Source organism: Culex pipiens, chromosome 3 (assembly GCF_016801865.2).
Source record: "Culex pipiens pallens isolate TS chromosome 3, TS_CPP_V2, whole genome shotgun sequence".
NCBI lineage: Eukaryota > Metazoa > Arthropoda > Insecta > Diptera > Culicidae > Culex > Culex pipiens.
In genome coordinates, this window is record NC_068939.1 from 17,813,712 (window position 1) to 17,828,590 (window position 14,879).

At 36.9% G+C, this 14,879-nt stretch overlaps 2 protein-coding genes across 10 annotated transcripts in view; both read right to left on the reverse strand.

The window, feature by feature from the left end:
• The window catches only part of LOC120413476 (protein alan shepard), a 334,433-nt gene that overhangs the window by 284,909 nt on the left and 34,645 nt on the right, over window positions 1-14,879 (reverse strand). The window lies entirely within an intron of this gene.
• LOC120413482 (adult-specific cuticular protein ACP-20-like) lies at window positions 10,735-11,614 on the reverse strand. Its single transcript, XM_039574332.2, has 2 exons — window positions 11,325-11,614; window positions 10,735-11,259 (listed from the first exon to the last, which is right to left on the reverse strand). Exons 1-2 carry the CDS (start codon window positions 11,499-11,501, stop codon window positions 10,954-10,956), a joined length of 483 nt encoding a protein of 160 aa, XP_039430266.1. The 5' UTR covers window positions 11,502-11,614; the 3' UTR covers window positions 10,735-10,953.

Sequence of the window (14,879 nt, forward strand, 5' to 3'; positions counted from 1 at the left end):
ATTCGGAAATATTGTTTTGTGTGCACCAACAGTAATTTTTCCACCACTAAATTGCATGCAGACTACGGTGACCCTTGATTCGATTACTTAGGCAAAAATATGTCGCTATAGATCGTTAAAGTTGATGAAAACAAATCTTTTCATACAAAAACGTCTTCTTTAAATTGTTAATAACTCATCTAGGATCGTTTTGCAGTCTTCGATAAAGTTGTTTGTCATAAAATTATACATCTCACTAGAGATCTCACACTCGACAATGATCTGACAAATTTCAATTTTTAATTTTTTGCTTTTCCTAATACATTTTTGCAAAATTTTCCCATACAAACTTCAACGACCGATAGCGATCTTTCAACCTTAACCGATTTGGCTCGAAATTGACGAAGCTTTTTTTTTTAAATTTAATAACCTTAAGAAGGGGTTATCTCTTAAGATTTTTCAAAATTTTCAATTTTTCTGGTCAACCTAATGCAGACTTGTAGGGAAAGATTTTTTCTGCAGGAATAGAAAAAGTTTCATCAAAATCAAACAAAATACAAAAATAAAATTTCACTGAAAATCAAGAAGTTGTAAAGAATATACAAAAATAGAAATACAGTTTAGACTCGATTATCCGAAATTTTTTTCTAATTCTGTGACCTCAATTTTAGTAACATTTGAGTTTTTGATTGCCTTTTAGCATACCAAATACATTTTTTCAGTAATGTAACCCCGCCATTTTGGCCGCAATCTTGGATTTAAAAACTCTAAATCACTTTACAGCATGTTTGGGGTCATATTGAAGCTTAACAATCAAAAGCAAGACAACAAAAAAAAATTTTTTTAGTGATTCGAATAATTCGGATAATCGAATCTGGACTATATTACAAAAAAATGGAATTATGATTAAATAAGTTTGGAGTCCCAAAAATAATCACAAGTTCGAATTTTCTCACTCACAAATCTAATTAGAAAAAAAATCTTCGATTTTCACGTTTTAACCATCAGATATTGCTAATTCAAAGTTTTATTTCAATGTTGCTTTTATTTTTTTTATATCAAATGTTTTTTTTTTGTCCGCGTGGTTTATGGATGGTCCCTTAGCAAAACACATATTTGTAGAAAAAAAGTTAATAATAAAACCTTAGTTTTTTTACATAAGATTTCAAAACAGCTGCATATAGCTGTGTACTCCAGAAAATTTTGAAAATATTTGCATGCACCTAGAGAGTTTTATTTTTTTTTTTTTTGTTTTTGATAATAGGGTGTTTTTTTTGCAAATCAATTTTTAGTGACAAAAAATTAAATAAAAAATCACCAACATTTTTTTACCGTTTAACATTTTTTCCAGTGTAGTCCGTATCCATACCTACAACTTTGCCGAAGACACCAAATCGATTAAAAAATTCCTTCAAAAGATACAGATTTTTGAATTTTCATGCATCATTTTTGTATGCAATGCTGCCAAATTTGTATGGAAAATTATATGGACGAACTAATGATGCAAAATGGCTTTTTGGGCATACCGAAGGCACCAACAAAGTTTAGCCAGATAAAAAAATACAAAAAAATACTTAATGCTAATATTTTTTAATTAACTTGAAATTTGAAAAAAATACTATTTTATGCAATGTTTTGTGATACTTAGTGCCTGATGGATTTTAAACAAATCAATTAGACGGTCATCTAACGGTATTTCTTAAACTAATCCATCGATGTTCAGCTGTATATTACTGGTTTTATTTTCTTAATGTGAAAAAAAACTCGCGGCTATTAGTATTAATAACAATTGATAAATATCATACAGTGTTTATATTTTTCGTAATTTGTTCAGTATATTTACTTGATCTCAATATTCTCCTTACACTCTTTGTTTCTTTTTTTTTTTTGGTAGTTTGATATTGATTTTGTTAACGGTTATAAATGAATTTTATAAAATTGTATGAGCCATACGTAAGATGTTTTCACTCATATGTATAGAGAATGTTCAAATTAAATGGAACTTCAATTAGATCTACTCCCTACCACTAATAAATCATAGAAGCTTAGTTATTTGTTTTTGTACCACGGATGTGGTTTGCAATTCGCACAGTAAAATTTCTCGAAGTACGAACTCGGTAGTGTCTTCTTCTACGCCCTTCCTCAGAAAAGGATCCCACCCTTTGTAACTCTGCCCATGCAGAAATAGTACATTTCCTTATTGCCAAATCGTTTGCTGGTTTCGTTTCACTGCAGCAGTGCTGCTGTAGCAGAACTTGGATTAAGCTTGCCTTCCAACTTTCGTTGTAAACTTCAGCATAAATAATGAACACAACAGTGTGGGTTGCGGGATTGTCGTGGTCGTTGCTGTAACATAACCTGCAAAAGTCTGCTTCACACTTTCGCTGTAATGAAATTATAAATCATGTTGATTAGGTGCATGCTGTTTGGTGGTTGACTTGTGCTCTATCAATGGTTCTGTTTGGGCAAAACTTCAAGCTACATCCATAAAGATTAAAACAATCCACAAATCGGTTCATTAGTCTCGAAAATCTTGGCTATTAGTTTTCCCCCAACTTTTTTTCCAACCAACGTCGTCTCAAATCAGTGCTTTACTAAAGCCGCAAAAAGCCGGCAAGCTGGAGTCGCTTTCGACGGACAACTTTAATTTTCGTCGTGTCGCCAAGCTTCGTGGAACCCTTTGAAGTCGAAACCCGTCCCCCTGTGGGCACACACATAGCCGAAAGTTGAAAGCTGGCTCTTCCTCTTCTTCTTGACGGTTTTGTTTGCCTCTTCCCGAGCGTCGCCTTTCGTCGTCATTTGTAATATTTTGAGCTAGGGTTACCCGTTGGTTTGAATCTTCAAAAGTAGTTCTTCAAAATTCAAATTTACATTTTTGGTGTGAAGCAAAATCTGGTAACCCTAGTCCGCTCCAAACCACACAGAGCCATTGCAGCCATCAACTACAACAAGCCCTTGAGTCCTCGACGTGTATTACGAAAAGGAAAGGCTTGTGGCTTTGCGACTGATCCTTGGACGGCAAGAACTCGTCCTGGCCATAACTCCTACAACACCATAAGACACCGTCCCACCCCCTCCCCGCAGTTCTCCGACATTCTTTCTTGTAATATATTTTAAATATTTTCCTGATTTGAATACGTAATGTTCTGGGCTGTGCCGGGCTATCCTTCTCCTTATGTAGGGAGTGAAAGAGTTTTTCAAAGTAATACATCGTCATCACTTTCCCCTGGAGAAAAACGGCGAACGCTCCTCCGGTGGTTTATTGGCTTCCGAGAATCGCCCGAGAAAAGTGCATTCCCTTGAGGATACTTTTGGGGGAGGATACGTTAAAACTTTTGCATCGGATGGTGCTATTACTTTGCTGTTTTCAAGAAATAGCATTACACACAAGTTGAGCCGAATGTTTGTAGTACCGAACACCGAAGGACATGGTTTGAAAAGTAAAGTTCTAAGGAAACGACATTTTCCCTGGGATTTGTTGCTGTTGAGCTCGTGTCCTAATCGGTCTTTCTTGGTAAAATGGTTTTCAGGCTGGAGGTGGTGCCGGAAATTGGGCTCCGGATTTTCGGTAACGAGAACAAGACGTGAATTGCGGAGTTTTCTGCAAGGGACAAGACCGAGGTGGATTCAACGGAACTGTGCTGATTAGTGTGGATCATGGGTTTATAATTGGAACGGTAGACTTGTTATGAGAATTTTGCGAGCCAATGAATTTTCAATTATCTTTTCAGTTGAAATTACTAATGATTTAATGGCATCTCAATACATTTGAAACTCTGCAAATGTCTAAACTAAAAATACATAAAAATTCAAACACGTTTAGCAGTTTATTTAAAAACCTCTTCAACTAGCAAAACGCCATCCAAGAGCACTACCGGAAATAGTTTTGCCGGAACCTGGTGCATGTGCAACAGAGAGATGACACGAACCCACACTACACCACCCAATCTCCGGTCCAAACCGAAAGCTCTCGAGAGCCTGCATGGAAAACTGTCCTCCTGACAGGATACAAGTACGGAAAATACCCTACCAACCATAGAACGAGACAGCAAGAGAGAGGTTTACGGCACTTTGCAAAGCCGCAAACAATTCGGCGAGTAACGGTGCTGGTCCACATGTAATGCCCATGGCCAAGGGGGTGGAGGCACTGTCAACCGGAGAAGGTTCCCGAAAGCATCGCGCGCACACACACGATAGCTTTTCGAGGGGATGCTGTGTTGGGTGCACCCAAAATTGGGACACATCAAATAGCATCAAATGAACACAAAACACATTTCACATCAAACAACGGGATTTGGGGGCAGAGCTCTTTGATTAAAAGACTCTCTCTTTACGGGCTGCACTACGATGGCTAGACGATAGTCAAATGGCAAGACGCAAACACTCACATCGGCTTGACTGGGCTACGCTAGGGCACGCGTTTTTTTTCGACTGAATTAACTAAATTGACACCATTTTGTTTTATTAGACATGGTGTCGGATCAAAGGTCCAATAACCAAAATCCCTGACTATTCCCTGACCTCTCCAGACGATGAAAAATATAGTTTCAATTTTTAGGTTATTTTTTGAAGAAAAAAAACAGCAGGTATGCGTTCGATATTAAATAACAAAAAAAATCAACCAAAGTAAAATTTTCCGTTCATTGTGCTTTTGGTATGCCCGAAGAAGCCATTTTACATCATTAATTGGTACATATAATTTTTCATACAAATTTGGCAGCTGTCCATAAAAGAAATATAAATGAAAATTCAAAAATCTATACCTTTTGTAGGATTTTTTTGATCGATTCGGTGTCTTCGGCAAAGTTGTAGTAATGGATAAGGACTACACTGAGAAAAATAAAACACGGTATTTTTTGTGATTTTTAATTTCACTTTTTGTTACTAAAACTTGATTTGCAAAAAAAAACATTATTTTTATTTATTTTTTTGATATGTTTTAGGGGGCATCAATTGCCAACTATTCAAAAATTTAGAGAATGTGCAAAAAATTCGAGTTATGATTTTTTTAATCAATACTGATTTATTCAAAAAATCGAAATATCGGTCGCAACAAATTTTCAATTTAATTTTCGATGTTAAATCAAATTTGCAACTTAAGTGAAATTTTGATAGAGTGCACCGTTTTCAAGTTATAGCCATTTTGATGTAACTTTTTTGAAAATAGCCGCAGTTATTTTTTTTTTAATTAGTGCCGATGTTTTCCCACTCTTGAAAAAAAAAATTTTGAAAGGCTGAGAAAATTCAATATATTTTGCTTTTTTGAACTTTGTTGATATGACCCTTACTGCCCATGGTCGCACAAATGTCCCATATGCAGAAACAGCAAGCTGAGAAAAACGCATTTGAAGTTTGTCCCACACATAAGGCTACGTGTTAAGTTAAGATCACACGATTTTAAATCAAACTACATCATTAACACATAAGCGAAGAAAAGGCATATGGGACATTTATGCGATTAGGGGCAGCTTAGTTGCTGAGATATTGCTATGCAAAGGTTTAAAAACAGGAAAATTGATGTTTTCTAAGTCTCACCCAATGAAACATTCGTGAGATTTTCCAATCTATCCAAAGATCAGATCAGAAAATTTCACGAATGTTTCATATTTTAACATTGAAAATCCGACCTTTAGTTGCAGAGATTTTTTTACATCAGAAAATGAAGCTGACATTTTTTATTCTGGTTTCATTTTTAAGACATTGAAAATCGACAAATCTTTGGGTTTATGCCATTTAAATTTCATTTCAAGTTTTTTTTGTCTTTTTTAAATTTAAATTTTCATTGAAAAACGTTTACAAGTGATTTTAAACTATTTAAAATACATTTAACAGTGGTCCACATCACATAATTGTTTGTGTTGTTGTTAATGGGAAGGTGCAAATTTTAGCTTGGCTGAAAACTAGGGTGATTCACGATTAGGCTGTTTTCAAAAATCAAATATTTCAGGAATGTTTTTGGGATTTTTTGTTGTCTTCTAGCAAGTCGTAATCTGAGTCTTCTATGACCAATTTTATGGAAAGCATCTGATCAGTAATAATAAGTTTTCTTAACGTAACAATTCAGAGATAAATTTAAGAGAAAATTGATGTTCTGGGCACATTTAGAGCTCTGAAAAGCAAAGATTTTCGATTGAAAAATCAATTTAGGTTTAAGGGTTGAATGTTAAATCCATTCAAAGGCAAAAATTATACAATTTAGAACTTAAATTCGTATTCGAAAGGGGAGATCTAGCACAACAAAAGCTAAACAAATCTCAGGGGTATTTTTCTTTGAACTCAAGATATCTTCTATCTAATTTTAAAGGGAAAAGTGTAAATAATTACCCTAACGAAATTCTAAAATGGTTCAACTCTATTTTTTCCATGTTATTTTCGTCGCTGAATCTGAATCTGCCCTTAAAAATAGTCATATAAAAACTGATTTTTGAAGATTTGCTCAGATCTTTTTTCTAAATTTGGTCGTAAAAGGCGTAGATTGCGAAATAACTTTTGATGTCTTCGACAAAGTTGCTTGGATTGGCAAGCCCAACAACTTTCTATGATAAATTGAAACCTTCATTTTTTTAGTCAACCCTAACATTTGTTTTAAGGCCTTTCTTATGGTTAGGATTGATTTGTAAACGATGATATTTGTTCGAAAGAACGGAAAACTTTATGATATTTTCATTTTTAAACACTGAAAATCGAACGGAAATTTGGAGTTAGGCCATTAAAATTCTTTTTGTAAAATTTTAGGATGCCCCATTTTTCGTGATTGAAAAACGCAACTTTTGGTACCCAAACATGTATAGGTCATTTTTACCCGTTTTCGTCATTTTCCCGTTTTTGCGCGCGGCGCGTCGAAAACCCCAGTTTTTATGTTTAAAGAATCATATCTCCAAATCGTGTTAATGGATAATTTTGGATATGTTAAGTAAAATATTGCATGAATAAGGGAAACATATCTCGGGTGAGTTTTCAAAAAGCCGTAAGAGCCACCGTGACCTCCGACACTAATTTTCATTTTTCTCCAAATTGGGTCCTAAAATGAAGCTTAGATTGCTGATATTATTGTTCACAGCGGTAAGCTTATTTTTCTGAGTACAATGACCCTTTGTACGACCATAAAGGGCTTAAAATGGATTCTTAAATCAATTTTGAAAAATTAACCTCGCGGTCCTTCTTGACAGAAAAGCTCCTACTTGACAGGTCGTTCCAAGGGGACCATAGTTGATCCATCGAAAAAATGTTGTCTTGTCAAAAAAAAATTTTGCATTAAAATGAAAAAAGTGATCATAAATGGTTTTTAATCGTGTTTTTTACCGTTGTACATAAAAATTGGCATAGGGCTTTAGTACCCAATTGAAGCAAAATTTCATTTATCTTTAATGTAGAGCACTTGAAGGACGTGTAGATGAACAATCTCAAGCATTCTTGAAATTATTTTTTCGCAAGTAGGTCGAGTACCGTTGCAAAAAGGACTTTGTTTACCAATGGCTCTTACGGCATATTCTATTAACTAATGGGGAGAAAGCTCAAAAACTTGCTCAGCAGTTTGAGAGTGCTCATAATTTCAACTTGAATGTTATGAGTCCTATTGAAGATCAAGTTTCAATAGAATTTCAGAATATTGTTGAACAAGAATTTTCATCAGATGAAGTTTTTAATACGGATCTGAATGAAATAAAATCTATTATCAAAAAATTTAAAAATATGAAAGCCCCTGGTGAGGATGGCATTTTTTACATTTTAATTAAAAAATTACCAGAAGCAACTTTAAGTAGCTTGGTCAAAATTTTCAACAAATGTTTTGATTTGGCATATTTTCCCAGTAGTTGGAAAAATGCCAAAGTAATTCCGATTTTGAAACCGGATAAAAATCCTGCTGAAGCCTCAAGCTATCGGCCCATTAGTTTGCTTTCATCTATTAGTAAATTATTCGAAAGAATAATTCTTAATAGAATGATGGCGCACATTAATGAAAATTCAATTTTCGCTGATGAGCAGTTTGGGTTTCGCCTTGGGCATTCAACTACTCATCAGTTGTTGAGAGTTTCAAATTTAATTCGAAGCAACAAATCTGAGGGCTATTCTACTGGCGCTGCTCTTCTAGACATAGAAAAAGCATTTGACAGTGTTTGGCATAAAGGTTTGATTGCGAAATTGAAAAGGTTTAATTTTCTGATTTATATCGTGAAAATTATTCAAAATTATTTGACGGATCGTACTCTGCAGGTATGTTATCAGAATAGCAAATCTGATCAACTACCTGTACGTGCTGGCGTCCCTCAAGGAAGCATTTTGGGTCCAATTTTATACAATATTTTTACTTCTGACTTGCCTGATTTGCCCCCAGGATGTCAGAAATCACTTTTTGCTGATGACACAAGCATCTCCGCCAAAGGCAGAAGCCTTCGTGTCATCACAAGAAGATTACAAAAAAGCTTGGATATTTTCAATTCTTATTTGAAAGAATGGAAAATTACTCCAAATGCTGCAAAAACTCAACTTATTATTTTCCCTCACAAACCAAGGGCTGATTTTCTTAAACCAAAAAGTCATCACATTATAAAGATGAATGAGGTAAATTTAAAGTGGGAGGATCAAGTGAAATATCTTGGACTTGGTTTTGACAAAAACCTTACTTACAAGGATCACATTGAAAGTATCCAGGTTAAATGTAACAAATATATTAAATGTTTGTATCCACTTATAAACAGGAATTCTAGACTTTGTCTCAAGAATAAACTGTTAATTTATAAACAAATTTTCAGACCTGCCATGCTTTATGCTGTGCCGATCTGGACAAGCTGTTGCTTAACCAGGAAGAAAAAACTTCAGAGGATTCAGAACAAAATTCTGAAAATGATTTTGAAACTTCCTCCCTGGTTCAGTACCAGTGATCTTCATCAATTAGCCGAAGTTGACACTTTGGATATTATGTCCAATAAGATAATTGATGCATTTCGACAAAAATCATTGCAGTCGTCAGCTGCATTGATCCGCTCTTTATATAGTTTATAAGTTAGTTTTTAGGTATCCCTTTTCCCTTTTGTACATGTAGGACCTCCTACATTTGAAATCACTGAATAGCGAAAGCTACAATATTTCATGAATAAATGAAAGTTGCTAGTATTTAAAATTGAGGTGAAAAGTCATCGTTTGTGATTGGACACTCAATAATATTTTAACTGAATGAATGTACATGGAAAAGAAATTTGAGAAATAAATATAAATTAAAAAAAAAAAAAAATGGCTCTTACGGCTTTTTGAAAACTAAACCGAGATATTTGCAGATATGAGCTCTTTGGTCCCGAGACCTTCAAATAAGCAAATGAAATTTTCATAGGATCTTTTCAAATATTCAGCTAGCTTTTTCGAACCTCCACATATTTTTCCTTAAACACCCAACTAATAACCTTTCTTTTGAAATGTGGCGCTCTGAAATCGGCTCAGCCGCTCCGGAGATATGCTTTTTTGAAAAATGTGCTTTTGCGAAAATCGACGAAAAAATCATTTTTTTGATCACCTTATTTTGGATAGGAGCACCCAAATCGTCAAACAAAAAAATACGGGTCTAATTATTTGGGTCAAAGAACCTCCACTCCAAATTTGAGCCAAATCGGAGCACTTTTGATTTGCAGACTTCCTGTTGACGTGGAATGGCTGTATAAACCTATCAGCCATAGTAAGAAATATTGATGTTCTTGAAGATTTGCGAATTCATTGAATCATATTCCATCAATTTCAAAAGATGTCATTGTTTACATAGGAGTGCATACAAACATCTGCACTATTATTAGTTATTTAGATATTGACATTTAATGATCATCTAAGACTTGGTAGTCACATTCGATAGCAAGCTACTTTAGTTTGGGTGTCCATTTGGCTTACCACCCACCGCCAGAACCTGTGCTAAAAGCTCATTCGTCGGACGCTAACACGTACCGTACCAAGGGAGATGACAGCGGGCTCAACCGGAACGGCTTCTCTGGAGCACCCTTTAATTTTTCAAGTACGTGTGTAACGTGCGAATGACGCAAGCTAGCACACATGCTTTAGGGGGTTCGGATCCGTATTCGCCGTGAAGATTGAAATATTTTATTGTCGGTGCTTTTCAATAGACCAAAAAGGGTGTCAGAATCGGACCATAAAAAGTTATCAGAAAAGATTCGCCATTAGTCCGGACAGCTCCCCTATGGCACGTCCTTCAGCCCACGCAAGAGTGCCAGCTTCCGTGCTCGATAATGATGATGACAAAACGGACCTCTTCTAGGCTACAGCTGGAGAGTTGAGCTGGGGAAGCCGCCTCGATGATAATAACAGTCTTCATTTCGTGTGCGTGTTGTTCAAATCTTAATTCCACTGTGGAGACCTTTAAATAAGTACGACGACGAGTCCCCAAATCTACCACGTTGATTGCGAACAAACAAACACATGCTAGCCTCTCGTGTATGTGAGAAGGTCAGGCAGATATGTACTATCGTTTGTCCTAACTCTGCGGCGTTGTAGGATTTAGCCTGACATTGTGAAGAGAAGGGTTAGATTTTTGCATACGGATGCATTGTTCGGGAGATTCGCAGCTAAATGTTTTAAATAGATAAATCATGTATCAGCCTAACGGTTCAGGACACACTAAACAGCATAGAAAATGGGACAAATTGATACCTCCCCGATTCGAATGTAGAACACAAATCTCGTATTCATGTCCGGTCTGACACGCACAAAAGCCCATGCCGGACCTTCCCCCCAACGTATCCGGGAAGATTAATTATTTTAAAGCGTAGGGTTACTCTGAAGGTCAGCTGAGACACATCTGGTACCCGTCCAAACGGATGTAACACGGGATGATAAATGACGACCCACATCAGCTTTGGTTCACTTTTTATTGAGGAATAGCATTATGTCGTAGCACGTTCAGGACAGATCACAGCACTAGGTACAAGGTCTCAGTAGTCGGAAATGGAAGCTCAAAGACTCACATTAGGGTGACGCTTAGTTGTACTTCTTCAGCTTGCTGTAGCTGTAACCATGGCCGTATCCGCCGCCGATACCTCCCTCGATAGCGTGTCCGATGTTCTTGACCTTGGCCTCGAAACCGTTCTTGCTATCGGCGTAGTACTCCACGATACGCTGGGTTCCATCGGCCTCATCCAAGGTGTACGCTCCCTTGACAACATCTCCATCACGCATCTCCCACTGGCTCTTTTGATCTCCGGTGTGGATATCCTTTACTCCGTACTCGAACTTGTACTTGGGATAGCTGTAGTAGTCCAGGCCGCTCTCCTCCTTGTAGCCTCCCTAAAAATTACGAGGTAGCCGCTGTAGATCGACGCTAATCCCACCATTTATACCAACTAACTCACCTGACTTCCTCCGAATCCTCCGCCAATACCACCTCCGATACCGATTCCTCCCCCGATACCTCCCTCCATGCCACCGTAGTACTTGTACGGGATGTGCTTGACCTCATTGACGTATCCGTGGTGCTCGTACGCCAGCGCAACTCCCAACAGGGCAACTACTGCTACAAATCGGAACATTTCAACTGCTTCAACTAGAATCAAACGACTGCTTCCGCGTGTGGTTTTGTGGTCAGAACCTGCCAACTGCTACTGATGTCCAGCTGTACCTAGAACGGTCCTTTTTATACACCCCACCCCCTTCTAATGAGTCCGCGTTGGACGCCCTCTTCCGGAAGGGTGGTGGCGTGCCGAAGGTCATAACCACACATTTTCACCCGGCCCCGTTCCGGTCATCATCAACTATTGATGGGTGCGCGCTAGACCGCAGCGGCAGCAGCAGCGGCCACTTGTGCAAGTGCAATCAATCGATTGGTTTTCGCGGGCTCTTCTGCGGCGGTGGCTGCTCATTAAAAATTCATAAGGGCTAGGCGCGATGCACACGATTCGTTTTGGGAAAGTTCTGCGTTCGGTACGTGCGCGTGTAACTGCATTATGCAAGGTCTATAAATGGGTTCATTTTTTGGGGGGATTCTAAATTAAGTTCTAGGAGTTTCAAAACAAGAGACAAACACCTCACCTTTTAAATGAAACAATTTTTTGATAAGATCATATTTTTTGGAGAAAAAGGTAAAAAGACACTCTCTCTCACACATATTTGTGACGAGTAGGGAACTGAAAGGGGATAGGAAACATACGAGAAATGTCTGTCGTAGATGGATAGGCCGACATACCGACACGACGATGAGACGGATGAAGCTTCAGAACACAAGTGGATTGCAAACACTAGAAAAATCTAATCAAAAGCGGAAGCTTCTTCTGCACATAATAGTCGTTGAACGTAGTCTTGTGTTATCATATGTTTAAATCTCTAAATTTTATTTTTCTGTTTTTGAGTTTTCTGTCCAATAAACCAAACTTCAACTCGTCAAACATTTAATATCCAAAACTTCCGCAATTTCATCAAACTTCAAAACTTTCCAGCATCCCTCCGATCACAATCCCAGCACGTGGAAAGGGCCAACCCGGAAGGGGTCACGTTCCGTGGCATTTGACCTTCGCGCGCGCAAGCGTGTCTCACGCAGCAGCCATGCTTTCGGAAGGGTTCCACACAAATTGCATCCCGCTCCCCCTGCTCTGGAGCTGTCACTGTCAGTTAAGTCCAAGTGACGCCGACTTTTTTTTCGTTGGAATTTCAACAATTCCACTGCACCCTGTCCAAAGGGTTATTTTCAACCTTTTTTTTCTGTTTCTCTGTCGACTAGGACGTCCTGTGACGACATCCAAACCCGGATAATCCACCTTTTTGGCGTACTGGTGCAGCACAATGCTCTCCACCAGACACCAGTTGGAACAGGCCAAAAGGGTAAAAGGGGGTATTCCGAGACAGCGTTTCTTTCGGAAGTGTAATGGCAGTGGCGTATGATTGCTAAGTTTAACACTTTCAAATTGAAAATGTTTATCCGAGGTCCGAATCAGGATTTTTTAATCATAGGAATAGATCCAAAATAATAGTGAAAAAGAAGATTTTTTCAACACGAGTCGTACGAGGTTCACCGAGTTGGATAAATACGACGAGTGATGAAAAAATCAAGTTTTACAACGAGTTCCCTGCAACGTCTTAGCCAATTCTGAAAACACTATTTGAACAGAATTGTAGGACAAATTTCCATGCGTTGAGTCAATAAATCGTTTAAAATAAAAAAAAATATTGAAAAGTATAACTTTTCCAAACAAGTGCTGAAAAATTCAACTTTTCAGCATCCATTTTGGTGCAGGAAAATAGAACTTTTCGGCATTTGTTTTGGAATGGGTTGCTGTTCAATTCTGTTGTTTTTGGTACAGAAAAGTAGGCTGTTTCGTTATTCAAGAATGACAGGAAATGTATGTAGTTTCACGACGGAGTTGCAAAAATATTTTTTTGCTTTAATTTTTTATTCTAAAAAAATAAACGATGCACTTTATCGAGAAATTAATGAAGTTGTTTCAGACCGAAAATGAGCAGTTCTCTCAGGTTTCGGTCATTTTTTTGTATTTTTTAATCCGGCTGAAACTTTTTTGGTGCCCTCGGTATGCCCAAAGAAGACATTTTGCATCATTAGTTTGTCCATATAATTTTCCATACAAATTTGGCAGCTGTCCATACAAAAATGATTTATGAAATTTCAAAAAACTGTATTTTTTAAGGAATTTTTTGATCGATTTGGCAAAGTGCTAGGTATGGATATGGAATACACTGAAAAAAAATTATACGAGTTAAAAATTTTTTGGTGATTTTTAATTTCACTTTTTGGCAAAAAACACTATTTTTAATTTTTTTTATATGTTTTAGAGGACATAAAATGCCAACTTTTCAGAAATTTCCAGGTTGTGCAAAAAATCTTTGACCAAGGTCTATTTTTTTTTTTTTTGGAGGGTGATCTAACCGCACAACCTCTAAACTGGGCCCTCGTCCTGTCACGTCCGTCGGTAGTCTTGTCGTACATTACAACTAGAACCAGATCTGCCAAAGAATTAGTACACTTCGACCAAACAAACACTGACGCTGTATGGATCTGACTCTAGAATAAATGCACAGTTGTGTGTTATTTATAAGTCCAAAAGTCCAAATATTCATTTCCGGATAACTACCTAACTTGAATTGAATTCAAGATTTAAAGTAACATATCCGAAAGCTACTCTTATCTCAAATCCCCGACATTTTAATTAATAGCCAAAAAATCTAGAAAGTTTCTTTTCAAACCTGTCTGGCTTCTTAAAAAAAAATAGATTAACATTTCATATTTTACAAGTCGTGAATTGAAAAAGAGACGACCATTTAATCGTCAGAATTCCAGTAGATCCTCGATTCGCAACAATGGTCGATACATTCATAATCCGACAGTCGTTACACAGAAAAAAAATCATGGTAATATTACATTTGGGAAGGGGTACATCTTTTATGTCAGAAAAAAGGTGTAATTTTACCTCTGAAAATGTGTAATTTTACCACTTTTCTGGTGTAATGTCACTTTTTCAGTCTAAATTGAGGTAAAATTACATCATAAAAGAGGTAATATTCAACCTTCCAAAATTAAAGCTTCCAAATTTACATTATTTTTTTCTGTGTAGTTCAACAGATCAACGAATTTAGTCCGATATCATTTCACTATTGATTGATCGAGACTCTATGAAAATTTTGACAAATCAGAATGGTTTTTATGCTACTTGAATGAAAATCACCGATTCCGATAGGATTACTAAATTCACTATTACTAATTTTGTCCCTAAATAACTAAATGCAAAGTATAAAAAGTTGATTTTTTTAGTTAAAATCCTAAATTCTACAAAAACTGAATTTTTCAAAACCTGCATCCTAACCTGACACCCACATTAAGATAGGGAAAAATCACATATGTAGTTTTGGTTCATTGTACAAATGTGATATTTCCACTATCGGAGAACCTCCTTGTCTCGATG